This window comes from Dufourea novaeangliae, unplaced genomic scaffold, assembly GCF_001272555.1.
Source record: "Dufourea novaeangliae isolate 0120121106 unplaced genomic scaffold, ASM127255v1 scaffold296, whole genome shotgun sequence".
Classification (NCBI taxonomy): domain Eukaryota; kingdom Metazoa; phylum Arthropoda; class Insecta; order Hymenoptera; family Halictidae; genus Dufourea; species Dufourea novaeangliae.
Window position 1 is genome coordinate 424,141 of NW_015374174.1, and position 14,795 is coordinate 438,935.

At 42.9% G+C, this 14,795-nt stretch overlaps 1 protein-coding gene across 1 annotated transcript in view; it reads left to right on the plus strand.

Annotated features, from left to right (window-relative positions):
* Positions 1-13,841, plus strand: part of LOC107192045 (sialoadhesin-like) — a 143,137-nt gene extending 129,296 nt beyond the window's left edge. The window contains exons 3-5 of the mRNA XM_015581225.1: positions 581-708; positions 12,487-12,655; positions 13,406-13,841. Coding sequence (XP_015436711.1) covers positions 581-708; positions 12,487-12,655; positions 13,406-13,497 — 389 coding nt within the window. The 3' untranslated portion in view covers positions 13,498-13,841. The remainder of the gene's footprint in view (positions 1-580; positions 709-12,486; positions 12,656-13,405) is intronic.
* Positions 13,842-14,795: the final 954 nt, after the last annotated feature.

Below are 14,795 nucleotides of genomic sequence, written 5' to 3' on the forward strand. Positions count from 1 at the left end.
ACACGATAGCGCGGATACTCTATATATGAGCCGCCTCAAAGTGCTCTTTCGGGCACGGGCACAAGAGCCAGGTCAACCGCATCGCTCTTCGTCGCCGCTAGAAAGGGCGCAAAACGGATCGGCGAACCGAATCGACGAGTATAAATACCGGCACGTCGACAACCCCATTTTTCGATGGGCTGAATATGTGTATAGTCGACGACGATTGCCGTATAGGTATAGGTTATTTTCTTGTAAAAAAAAATGAAAGTAACAAACGCAGACAACATTTTGTGTCAAGATAAACCGATCATAATCCAATTTGGCACCTAAACGCTTCGACGGGTCAAACCCGTTATACGACACGAAGGGGTTAACTTTTAAAAATTTGTTCCTTTTAATTACAAGAGCTACAAGAACAATTGAACCATGTTCACTCATAGATGAAAGTCTGACACTCATCGTTTGTATGATCTATCTGACGAAATTTTTATGATACTTCAGAATATATAAATAAAATAACAGTCAATCTTATATCAAATTCAACTGTACATAAGAACTGTGTGTAGCTAATAAATGGTTGAAATGTCTTCTGTTTCAGAACCGAAAACGAAAATCCTGGGCGCGCCAGACCTGTTCATTAATCGAGGAAGCACTATAAACCTCACGTGCATAGTCTGGCAGAGTCCAGAACCTCCAGCTTATATATTCTGGAATCACAATGACGCCGTGAGTATCCTATACATTCATACAAGACTCTACGAAAGAGAAAGAGAGAGATGGAAAGAGAGAAAGATGTTCTTCCGTCGTGGAGACGGAAAAACGTCTAATGAAATGTATGAAGTTCATAATACGAAAACAAGTGCAAACGTAAGGGTGTCTAAAGACGGTAATTCATAATTGAGACAGCTTGCACCGGTGTCAACTTGTACGGAGATAATTGATGATGATAGTAGTTCTTGAGGAGTCCCCGCTCTCTAATACCCCGAGAGTTACATCCGGCTCTCGCTAAATTTTCCGTTTCTGCTTTAATGAAGTTAGTTTGAAATTTTCGACGTCACCGCGGATCCGCTTCTAGTTCCCGATGATTTTATTTCCTCGAGACTTTTTTTTCCCTCGGGACTTTTTTCAGAGCCCATCTAGAACTTCGATTAATCCGTACGTAAATAAAATCTACGAACTCTAACTTTCTCTCTAAATTAATCCGACGACTATCGTATTTTCTTCCTTGATATATATTTCCGTGTCTCTTCGTACTTACTTCTGAATGTCGATAACGTTACGCAACGTGTAATATGATATCGACAGAGATCAACGAAACAGATGAAATTCAGGAAAATTTCTTTGGTTCATAAAACGTAAAGGAAATGTTCAATTAAACCGTATTTACGTTCCGATAAAGATAAATATACATTGAATGTGAAACGTGACAGATTTATGAATATTTTATATTACGTCGTAAAATTCGGTATTGCCTGGATACTGATTCTAATATGAAGCATAACCATGGATACACCAAATTATCCTGTTCCATGCACGATAATAACCGTAAATCATACTGCGCCGCCATAATCATTGATCACAATTAATGCTTTCACTTAAGAACACGCTTTTATCCCTTTCCAAGGGAACCTCCTCGATGTATCTAAGTATGCGTGGGCATAAAAGGAGTCCATAAAACACCGTCGTAGCGTTCGCGAAAGTAGTACCGATAAATTTCGATCAAGTTGACGCCCGTCGGCAACTGGTAAATTGCCATTGGTGCCGCAAACAGATAACGGCACATGGGAGACACCATTAGGCGCATTAAGTCTGACCAAGAGCCTCGGGATTCCCTACCGCAAATATACGAACAGTACTGGCGAACCTTAAGATGAATCCCGATGGCACGTGACTAAGAGCTGTGGAGCACCGGAACAGTCCGGAACTGTTAATGAGACAAGGGAGACCGAAGTAATTTGCAAAAGGATAGCCTGACTGTACATTAATTGAAAAGGGACTTGACCAAATTTCCAGAGAATATTTAGATGAATATCCAGGACAGGAATATTCGCTTTAAGTTTAAATCTGTAACTAGACTTAAATGAACGTATTACTACAGCTCCGTATAGATTCTAATTAGTCAGAAATGAAACGTTTATCGAGTTAGTTTGATCACAGTCTTCAACTCAATTTGTAACCCCACAAGGACACGGATGTAGTTTGTTACCGGATACGAACTTAAATTCAAATCGGGGCACCTAGAAGGAGCAAACCATATGATTTTGGGTAATATTTAGGACTGAGAAAATCCAATGGGACCAAATGTTCTAGCTCCAGACGATCCAACTCGAGTCTTTCAGAACCCGAATTTATCTACTACGTTTCATAAAATCCATATATCACTTCTGCACCGTTTCTCGCTAAATCAGCAAAACGTTCCTCTCGTTCACCTTAAAGAACCTTCCTTTCCTTCGTTCTAGCTTCCATAAATCAAACGACGCGAATAACAGAGTACAAGAAAAAAAAAACAAATAAAACGATGCTCCCCGAAGTCACGATCGTATGAGGACGCAATGATTCGTGTGAGAGAGGACTGGTCGATGCAGTCCGGTGAAACGCGGCGAAGAAAGTTTCGTATGTCGTCGCGGGGTGGGCGGAGGGGTGGTTGAGAACGATAAGGAGGAGGAACCTGAATCGTCCCGGGGGGGAACGAGCCGAAATTGCAATCCTTCGATGATAAGGTCGGCCGGGAATCGATCGATCCATGGCCACGAAACATTTTCCGGTCGCACAAGGAATCCTCGGAGTTTGGGGGGTTCCCCTTTACACTCCAATAAACCTCATCCCTTTGATTTCGATTGAATTTCGAGACAGCGTCTCCTCTGTTCCGGCCGCGTGCAAACCAGGAACGTGTGTTTTGTTCGGGGTTGCCGCGTGTACCTGCGGATTTGTCTTCCCGTTGCGGACAAGGAGATCCGCCGTGACTGTGGAAGGCCACATCCCTCTCCGTACAGTTCTCTGTACGTAACGTAGATACACGTTTGCAAATAGAGAGGACCAAGCGCAGCTCAGTCACAATTAAATTAACTTAACTATTCGCTGGATGCCTTTTCGCTCGATATCCGAGAACAGGATGTATATATCGTGTTTCGTGTGTAAGTTCCTAATGTATGGACCCTACAGCCGGATATTAATTCTACTCTTTTTAAAAAATGATATTTTACAGGTTTCTTTCATCAAATTTTTCACCATTTTCGACGGTAAAAATTATTACGTTTTAACCCCTTGCCTTACAACATCGAGTCAGACACTTGATAAGTAAAAAAATTCTAGAAGGGATCGACAAAACCGCATGGCAAGTGAAGAATCGACGGTGTACTCGTGTCCATAGAATTAGAATCGCGTCTTTATTGCCGTGGATGTATCGCAACCGGTTCGACTCGATACCGGTTCAATCCGTTTACCTGAAAGAAATCCTATTAAAGAATTGTTAAACGAGACACAATATCGCGTCTTATTTATATGGCGATCGTGGACGATTGCCAAAACGGAGAAAGCGAATAGACGTTGCCAAATCGGTTTCCACGGTATTACGACGACAGAAATAAAAGCGCATTCCGCGGATTTGTAACTCTCATTTGTTCACGATAACGGCCACGGTAAACCAATACTGGTCAACAGGATTGAACCCTTTGTGCCCGTAATCTTTCTTGCGTGGGTCGGTGCTACGGCGAAGACAATTCGATGATCTATGACTGTACGCGGTAAATTAAATTCCAGAGAAATCGAGCTAATTAAAGAACATAAGACAGTCAAGGTGAAAATGTTACTGGCAGAAATGCAGACCAGAAATGCAATTACAAGAAAGACCGATCCAATAAACGCGAGACGATTACATCGATTGCGCGAATAAACTCTCCGCGAACAGAGTAATACAAAGTTTCCAGCTCTTTGTGATCGATTTTTCTTAATCGCTTAAGTTTCATTGCGGCCCTGCAACCAGCACGAGGAACTTAAATTAATGCAATGAAACTTCGGCAACCTGCAGTTTCGGCACGATGTAACTTTTATCCACGAATTTTGCATGTCAGTAGCCGCGAACTTGTTGATCCTCTTAATGGAAGTCGGATTCGGGTTCATTAATGCACAGTGCGCGGTATTTTGAAACGAGGTGTGAACCCTGAGTGTGATTAGCGAGTTTTCGAAGCACCAACCCACTACTCACAATACTCTTTAATATTTTATATATTCATTTTAGCAAACGAAAATCGTGAAAGCCATTTCCCAATAAGTAGGCGATAAATTTTTTTTAAATCGCACGAACTTGAATAATTCAAGGAATTTTTAAAGTATTTCAAATTTTATTACGAATACTAATATTTAATATTGCAGTATAATTTGAAACACGACCAACAGCCTCTATTAACAAAACGTATAATACATTATCAACGACTTATGACTCTTAAAAACAGAATAAAGTGTGTCTGGCTATGTACACCCTTTTTCACTGTGGCAGTCGGTGTGTTAATATTTTTGCTCCCCTGATTAATAATCTGGCTACGCCCATAGAACTGTCCCATAGATATGGGTGGTACCGCGGGGTTCTCCCGTTACCTTCCTGCCTGACTGCACATGGAAACGCAGTATTATCAGCGTGTGCGCACGCGATCGTCTAGAATAACGCTTCGACCGTCTTTGTCCCCGCCGCGACGATGTAACACGCCGACTTAAATTTTCCTCGGGGAAAAACGTGTAACAACAGGCCCGTTAAAACAACCCCGGGAACTTCGGGGATCGTTAAATGAAACCCTGGGAAAAGTTTCAACGACCCGTAAAACGCGGCGACGAAACGCCGGGGAATTATTTATTTAACGGCCCGACACATTTTCCAGGCGGAACGTCCGCTCGCCGCGAAGACGGAGGCTGGGATTAAAGCTCGTGAACACGCGTAAAAAGAAACGGGAACGGAATGAGCGTGTGTGCACGACCGCCGATACGCTTAACGAGACTCGTCATTTAGCTGACAGGGTCCCCTTAAAGGGTAACGTCGTACGATGATAGGCCAGAAATGATAGGATAACTTTGTAGATGATTTTGAAAAAATTTACGAACTTTATTAAAAATGTAACATAAGGTCTTTGTGATATGTGTAATAATGAATTTTAAAAATTCTGTTTAGAATTTTTTATTAAAAAATTGCGGCACAATAGCCGCATGCTTGGTGCGCATTTTTCACGAGTCACTCCGCGATGAAATTTTTCACGTCCACACCGTTGGGTGTAGAACAGGAACACAAAAAATTCTACCATCTACAGGTTATAGAGACACATCACACACAAACACATTATTACATGGTAAAGATATCGAAAAAAATATTGATTTTTGAAAAAAACATTTTTAATTCTTTATTTTTGCTGAAAAAATTTCTTATGAAAATGCTAATTACAAAAAGAGTTTTCAATATTTTGTAAAAATCATGGAGAGTTCTTTAGTATTTCGTGTTTAGGATGGAAAAAATTTTTATATTTTTGTTCCGAGTTCAACCGTGTAGACGTGAAAAGTTCCACCACGGAATGACTAAACGTACCAGCCGTGCTGCTATTGTCTCGTCATTTTTTATACAAAAGTTCCAGACAAAATTTTCTCTGTTCCTTTTTATACATATCAGAAGGACATATTATACATATTACATATTAACATATTACATTTTTAATAGAATTCATGAATTCCTTTGAAATCACCTCCAAAGTTATCCTATCACTTTTTTCCTACCATCGTGGCGTTGCCCCTTAAAAACGGGGAAACAGGTTACGGACGCGATGGCTTTGTACGTCACGTGATCACGGTCCGAAGCATCTCGTGTAAGGCGGTCCCGTTTATTGGCGCGCGTAACTTCCAAGGTGTATTTCGCTGAGCATCATGAGAGAATAAAGATTGTGTAAATATGGATTCTAACCTTGTCTTATCGTGACGTGAGCCAGGGATGTACAGTGTGATCGCTGGAGCTCGGAATTGGGTGCACACCCCCCACCCCCTCAAACTGTGGGGAATACAAATATAGCGCACGAAGGAGGATAGTGTTGATTAGATGAGGGCAAAGTCACATAGGAAGGAACGAAGCAGGATAAGAGTAATGTGCCTTAGTGTAACCTAAATCACGACGCAGCTTTCAAGTCTCTTTCGATCCGGCAGTAGCGTCTTCAAGTTTCTGACTCTAATATGGTCCTCCGGTTTTGTTTAACGTAATAGTGTCTTGTTTCTTTAGAAGCTTCTCTAAATCTGTGGGATATATACTGCCGATTTATGTGTTCGTTTTCGTTGATTATGATTTATTCTAGCACTGTGAAATTATATTGTGTCAAAAAAATATTGAAATATATATATATATATAATACAAGCATGGGCGTAGCCAGGGGGAGGGCTTGCACCCCCTGGACGGAAAAAAGTAAGTTTTGCACTACTTTAGAAGAAAAAAATTGAACTTCGCCCCCCTCCCTTTCAGACATACCACGAAGTACGACATTAAAAATGTATTTCCCGTCAAGAACTGGTTTTACGTTGCCCTGGGTACTTTCATTACATCAGCCTGTACTCACCCCAGACGGTTATACCAACCAATAACAACCCTGTGTACGCGTCTCTGTAAACACTCCGCTCGCGTAACATCGTGGAAACGCGGCATTATGCGAGGAACAGTATCTCCGATGCTCCTTATTAAACCAGACCACCCGCGATCATTGACTTGCATCTGTATTAGCATACGACCGGGCTGAAATATTCCCGGCGGAGCTCGTCGCGGAATTAGAAATGTTCGAAAATGAAAATTCCCTCGATACAACGAACCACCGACGAAAATTGTTATCCCATGTGCATGCAGTTATTAGATTCGAGTAAAAATTTCCATTACTGCGATGTAATAAACTCTCGGTCGTAACGATACGCGGTGCGTTTCATTCCATTAAAAAAAAAAAAAGGAATAACGGTTTCAGTCTCGTGGTTGGAGGATCTTGATATCGCGTACTTACAGTCGATGGGCGCCTTCTTTCCACGATATTCCGTGCCCACGATAAGGGGGGGAGGTTGCCAGGATACAGAATGCAACCGTAATAAGAGGTTCGCGCTCCGCCGATAACAACATTACTGGGGTTGCATCGGTTTTCCGAAACACGGTATTTCTTTTTTTTTCCTTTCTTGGATCGTTCTCCGCTTCTAAACGATACCCAGAGGCCGTCGAGAAATCGCGGAATAAATGCCAATTTCGCGATGGGTGGGGGAGGGGTAACAGAGCAGCCGTTTCTCCGCGTCCACCGACAAACGAGGAAACAATTGCGCAAACGGAAGAGCATCCCGAAAGCTCGAATTGGAAAATATGTTTCGCGGAAAATGAGACCGGTGTTGGAGAGAGTGGAAGGAAGGAGGTGGTAATTTTTCATTATTTCCTGTTTTTGTTACGAAAGACAGCGAAGTCCTGTTGTACGATTTGAAACTGATGGATCGATCTGTCTTCTTGTTCGCTGATGCTTTATGGTAATTTATTATTGTATCGTTCGATATAAGACGGTTAATATTTTTTACGATTATATTATTAATGGTGTGGTTTCGCTACCTATGAGCAATATTCGAGACTTAGGCGTTATTTAATTCTAATGTTTATTTACTGAACACTACAGCACTATTTTTATAAATCTTTACAGTGCTCTACTGTACAAACATGTACTTTTGTAATCCAAGAAAAATCAATCCAATCGGCCTAATAGTTTTCCCTCAATCACTCACAAAGCATTGGCCACTTTTTAATGCTGAGAAACGTATATGACCCCTTAAAGCGAAAGAACCTTCTGAACTTATTTTATTCGTGTTTTATTCAGCTCCGTGAACTGGTATTAGATCTGATTTAAGGAACCGAGTTTTTCGAATTCCTCTGGATATTTCGCGCAGCTGTATAACAGGATTGCGCGAGCGGTACGCGAAAATTGTCTGGAACGGTGCCAAAGTGTGCCACCTTAAACATCAAACCGCACTGAACGTCTAGCGACACAACCGGCGAATCAGTAGCCGTGGTGTCTACTTCACGAGAAGCTTTTCTATTATACATTTCGATGCATTCTACTGCAGCGCTATATTAAATATTGCGGAACTTTAAAATTTAACTATCGATTTTTTCATGTTTCTTTAACTTTCGGTGACAACAAAAAATAGAAAAAAGACGTATTTTGAATTGATTCTGGTACCTGCTATAGCGAAACGCATCCTAATTAAGAATCTTTTGTTTTTTTATTTCAGATAGGTATACATGTTACAGAACGATCGGAATCACGGACACCATATTGTTTTATACGCGATTGTGTACAAAGGCATGCAATGACACCAATATTTATTTTTTTCTCGACATAAAAAATTATAAATGTTCTGGAAATACGTATACATGTACCCCGAAATGTTTACTGCAAACAGTGTAACTGTTTCTTTACAAAAAAAATTCCAAATATCACATTGCAAACGGGCGTCTACAGTAGAATACCCCCGTTAAACCGTTCGATCCATCATCAGCTTACAGATCCGATCGAACTGATTCGTAGCTGGCCCCGCTCGCGATACACTTAAACAAACTAACGGTATTCCATACGTGCGGCGTCGTGAACCAATCCAAAAGAAATCCCAATAGATATCCTTAATTTCGCAACGATATCCCGCGCGATAAATCGAGCTTCGAGCGCCGCCGTTTCTGCCCCCATTTTCCGCGCAGCGATCTCACGCGGGCAAAGCAAATCGCTCTCTCGATTCCCGGGGATTCAATCAAAGCTGAAAAGGCTATCGATTTAAATGAAGTAGATAAATTAAGACGCGAGGAGGCGGCAGACATAAGTCGAGGGAAGAATCTAGAAGGAACATACGAAGGGATGAGGGGAGGGGAGTCGTTATCGGGGGCGGCGAAAAAAAGGCTGATAAGACAGAAGTAGCAACGTGCCGGCTGGAGAACCATTCCAATGGACCATTGAGTCCAAGATGTTCCATCGAGCCGTCGAGGATCCCGTGGGACGCCGATTTCTCCTATGAACGCGTAATGAGGCTGACGAGACTCTATCCTACGGGTGTTCCTTCCATTTCCATTTTCCCTCCTTCGGGGAACCCATCTCTGTCTCTGGCGTGCGCGCGCGCACGTTTAAAACTCGCCAGAATCACGAACCCCAGCGACACGCAGTCGAAATTATCTAGTTCGTCGAACTGCGGCGGCGTTCTATTCACCCCGTGATCCCACGAGGATCTCCTGGAATCACGGTAACTCGATCAGAAAATAGTAGAATCCTGATTTCTGTCTGGGAACTGTCGTTCTTCGTTGTCGCGGGATGGAAAGCGTCACACGAACTTCAACTTCTTTTCCGTTTCTGTAGAACGTCGTTTCTGATATTCTTTCTGTTTATCTGTACCTTTTTTGGTTCACGAAACGAGATTTGGAACGGGGTGTCTCTTTAAGGGGACGCGCTAACAGCTCTTGTATGTTCCGGGAGATTTCTTTTAAGGCATTAAGAGGAACGCTGGCTGCTTCTGTTGTTGCCGAAGAGCTTGGCTTTTTCCTGTCTGGCTCTTGGCTGCCGAGACAGTTGCCACTGAAGATTTCCTGGACGGGAAGTGAGGCGTTCCTGCAATTCGATTTGGAACGTTGATGGTCTACTTTGGACATTTTTACAGTTTAATGGTTTTGAACGATGGCTTGATGCGAATGACGAACTTCGGGTCTCAGAAACAGAAGTCGTAATTGAAGATACTTATCAGGAAAATTGATCCATCTTCTTTCGTAATTGGTACGAGAAACAAATGAAATAAAAGCTGATTGGAGTTAAGTTCTGCACACCAATTCTTTTTTGGAAAATACATGTTACATATTTATGATGAAAATACACTGTCACGCCGTTTCAATAATTTCTACAAAACTTTATATTTGTGTTAAATAAAATATTAATGAAACGCAAAGGAAACATCCCAATCGTATCACGCTAATTTCTCGTTTCACGGATTACGGCGAATAACGACGTGGAACTTTAGCGGGACTTTGCGCCCCGTATCGAAATTCCGTCCTTTTTTTCCCCGTGCACGGCAGGAAAGTTCAACAGGATTTAGCGCGCATAGTTCCACGTACAGGGACACAAAGGCGAAACGTATGCGTCGTCGTCGTCGTTATTATCCGTCGTACACGGAGCCCGGATTAACCGTGGCACTTTCGAATGAAAGTTTCGCATATTATTCCGCGTTACATCACGAGCCAGATAACAGAACGGAAGGAACAGCCGGGGGTCGCTTATCGAGCACACGAGAGTTACAACTTTCTCGTTCGATTAATCATACTTTGAGCCATTCAGCCGAACTGTGCACCGAAACGTTCGGCACGATAAACGTATCGTCGTTGTTAATTCATGTACGAACAACGGTACGGGCTTACTTTTCGCGAAGATATCCGCCACTGTAATAATTATAGCTTTCGCAACATCATACATTGGGTACACTAACCCTTTTTTGCTTTTTTCTATTTTTAATGATAAAAAAGTTATACATTTTAGACAAAGGGATTTTATTTAGATTCAATTCTCTTCTTCTCTAATTCCCTTTTCAATTCTCAAATTAGTTATTTTTTCCAAATAAACGAAGTTAATTCTTCAATAGGACATTTTCACTAGGACATTTCTCCACAAAAAAGAATATTTTACCAATTGATGGTCATTAATATTTATAAATACATTTTAATTAAATACAGCCGAAGAATAAAAAATATATTCTTTCTGGTCTTAATAACTTCGCCCCTGAAGAGGCTAATGGAAAATCGTAAAGAGGTCAAGACTCTAAAACGAGAGGTCAGAATACAAAACGGGCCTAAGAATGAGTTTCAAGAAATTTTTGCAAAGGGCGTGCCACCCTTAGGAGGACGTGAAGACGGCGCGCAAGACCGGGGAGCACCGAAGGCTGAAGCTGCCGGATCATTTATTTAGAAATCCGTCTCAGCGCCGACGACGACAGCGCTGTCTCTGCTTTTACCCCTCCGTCCGAGCTCACGAGCGTACGTCGACCCTTATGAGCCCTGTTAAAGAGACACTCGCGACGAACGTCAAGTGGAACAGGGACAGGATAAACAGAACGTTTGTACGGGCTGACAGTGTATGTATATGCCCGTTACGTGTTCGGACGTTGGCTCCGTATTCGAGGTGTTCCTCGGAACGATTGTGTACACACGAATGAAAATTTGAGGTTTGTAGGTTGATAGACGGCGATGAAGATGAAGCTTATTATTTGACTTATTATGAAGCTTACAAACTTTTATTTATCGTGCAGATACGCAGATCTTATCTCGAAGAGGGTTGCCTTACATTGCTGGATAGGACAGCATAGTCAGTACTTTAAGTTCACTGTACTTTCTTTAGAATGTACTGTCAGAAAGTATAAAACTTAGTAATTGCAACTCTGGTATGAAAAAGTTCGTTGTTGAGCTATCCCTGGCAGTGACTTCACGTGTCTAAGTATAATACAACAGGATAACTGTTAACTCTTTCATTCCCAAGTTATTTAAAAATTACTAAAGAAATATTTTATTCTATTTCCGTGTACATTAGATATATTAATGATTCACAAGAATATTTGAACATTCTGAAATTGTCTAATGGCATTTTTCATTGATTGCCATTTGACAACTTGTTTACTTTTATTACAGTTATATATAATAATTTTCCATTGTAATATTATTACTCACAATGAAACCCAATTTTTGTAACCTTGGATCAATAGACACTCCTGACATATTTGAATGAAATTACAGTTTTGTAAATTTCTATTGTAGTTGTTGTTCAACACTTGAATTCCACCAAATGAATGAGACAAAGGACAAGTAATGTCTTATTTCACCGATAATACATTTCAAATGCACATTTAAATTTGTGTCCTACCACTTATACAAGACTAGAAGAAACTATTATACATTCGCAGATATAAAAACTACAGAATACTAATGTTTTGTTTCATAATTGAGAATACGTAAACATGTGGCAACGAAAGACTTAATTACCGTTCTAACGTCGACGTACAATTTCCGGAACGTACGTATACGTTATCCCTCTCTATACATATAGGTCCAAGACTCTTGATTACGATCCCGCAGGTATTCACTCCAAATAGGGGTACACGATATCCTCTTCCTCGCGTTGTACCAGTTCTTTTCGATTAGCGACCCCCCGACCGAGCACAAAGAGAGAAATCACCGAGGGGGAAAGAGTGAGAAATTTCACCTCTCCACCCTCGTTCGTATCGACGTTCATTCAACGTCGGCGGATGTCGAGGTGTAGCCTGGATAGCTTATCTCTCTCGTTCCTCGTCCAAGCCTCAACTTCCAGCTGGCGAATAAAAGGGGGATGGGTCTCGCCCAACCCCCTCCCTCTTCCCTTCCCTATGAAGGTCGCTCGTTCGACCCAGTCCCAGTGTGTTTCACCGCTGTCCAGACCGTTTCCCGTTGCTCGGCTAAAACCGCTACGACCTTTGTTGCAGATAATCAGCTACGACTCGATCAGAGGCGGCGTATCCGTGGTCACGGAGAAGGGCGACAGCACCACGAGTTTCCTGCTTGTGCAGGAAGCGAAACTATCCGACTCGGGACGGTACACATGTAATCCTAGTAATGCTCAAGCGCAATCGATCACCGTGCACGTACTCAATGGTGAGTGGTTTCTACTTAATTGCAAGCCCCTAGGATCCCTTTGTCGCCTCGTTATCGAACCGTAATCACCGCTGGCTTCTTTTATTATCCCCGTTAGACCCAGCCCGGGAATTAATAACCGGCCGCGACCCTACGATGGCGGGTGAACTTTTTTTTTAATCGGACGGATTAATATCGCGAGCAGCAGACTTCGCTTTGGGCGTTAATTTGAAATTGAATACGCCGGTTGTGAATCGGGGGGCCGAGGAAGGAATGCGCTCGTTAGATCTCTGTAATGAATCCGGATCATTCTGTTATGGGACAATATGCTCGGGCTGATCTTTATCTAAGTCACTGCGTGGGGGATCGTGCAGAGTACCCCGGATTAACTCGGAGGAATTACGTTTTAGCAAAAAATGTTCGTTACAATAGTTTTGAGGTTTAAAAAGTGGCATCTGATGGAGACTTTGATCACGACATAGGGGTCAAGTTTAGATGTTATTTTGAGGTCAATTCGACTTTTTCATCAAGTATTTACTATAGTCTTCTGTACTTTATTGCACACAACTAAAATGCTATCTAGCCTCCCCAAATGTGATGCTCTTCAAAGAGCTAACGCTATAAATTCGCCATATTTCATCCACCGATCATAGATTCCCAAGCAGTAGTCGACGTTACGCCTCTCCGGCAAGAATCACCGGAGACGCGTCGCATTACCATTCCCGTAGCAGCGTTCTCTTCAGAAAATTTAAGTGTCGTCCCCTGTTTCAGGAGAGTATCCCGCGGCAATGCAGCACGGCGGTCAAGCCAAACAACCGAGGCTCTACTCCCTCCTTCTCTGTCTGTGTCTGCTACTCTACTAACTGGTATCATCATCCCCCGGCATACTAAGGCCATCCCCCACCTCCTAACTTCCGACGACGATAAACAAGGGGCGGTCCATCGTGGAATCTGCCGGTCTGTGAGGAGGCAGGACACCAAAAGGTGCGCTAATGAGGGGCGTACGCGGGTTCGTGCGACCGGAAATCACGGTGTTGGTGCAGTGACACAAGGTGTGGAACCGTCGACGGTGCGAGTGTTCGTGTGGACGGACTTAAAAAAAGAAGAAAAAAAAACAAACGAAAAAAAAAACGCCGCAGGACAAGAAACAGACAGTGTGTGTATTGTTTCCACGACGGTCGACGTTTTCTGAACCGAACCGAACCGACACGTGACCGGATGCCTCGAAGCGCCTCGAGCGCCAGCTGTCGATGGCGTGGGGGAACCACGTACCACGGCTGCTGGCGAACGCGGCGATCGACAGCGTGTCCTAAACGGTTGGCACCAAGGTGACTGATCCACGGGTGACGACGCAACGCGGAAATAATCCGGCCGTCTGTCCTCGTGTCGGGGCCGCCAAACGATTAAACCCTAACCCATTCGGCGGGACAAACGGAAATTGAGACTGCGCGACGAAAGAGACGAAGGGACGAGGAGAGCGGAGGAGAAGTGGGAGTACGAAACGAGCGATCCAAGGAGGGGGAGGGGCAGGGGTGGGGCGAACGGAACAAGCATCGAGACAAAGAGGAGGATCAGAGTACAAAGGATCGCCTTTCCTCCGCAATTATTCAGCCACGCCGCCGACGGGATGTGTGCGGAGCCGTGGGGAATGGAAGACGGAGGGGAGGAGTAAGAGGAGACCGGAATACCGATCGACAGCCCGGATCCGTTTTCCGTGGCGTGGCGTGGCGCGGGTTTCATACGTCATCGCGTCGCAAAAGGGCGAATCGTTGCCCGGCAACCGTTACTTCGAACGTACATATTCGCCGCCGCGGCGATCCGTTGACCCTTTGACTGCTTTATATTTCATTTTGGAAACGTGCACTTGTGCTCTTGAACTATTTTTACGCAGCGACGAGTATACTCGACGGAAGCAGAGTTAATTGCATTTGCTTGTGAAATTGAAATGAATTCTAATACAATGACAAAATTACTCTTGCGACTTGACCGCGATCTATTGTCGAAAAGATAAGCCACTGCCTTATCAAACAGCTCTCTGACACATACTGCTCCATATTTCGGTTTTGTTCATTTTTTGTTCATTTTTTGTCCTAAAATATTTTAAAATTGCAAATATGTTTTTTGTTTTACCGATATATTACTTTAAACAGCAAATGCAAAT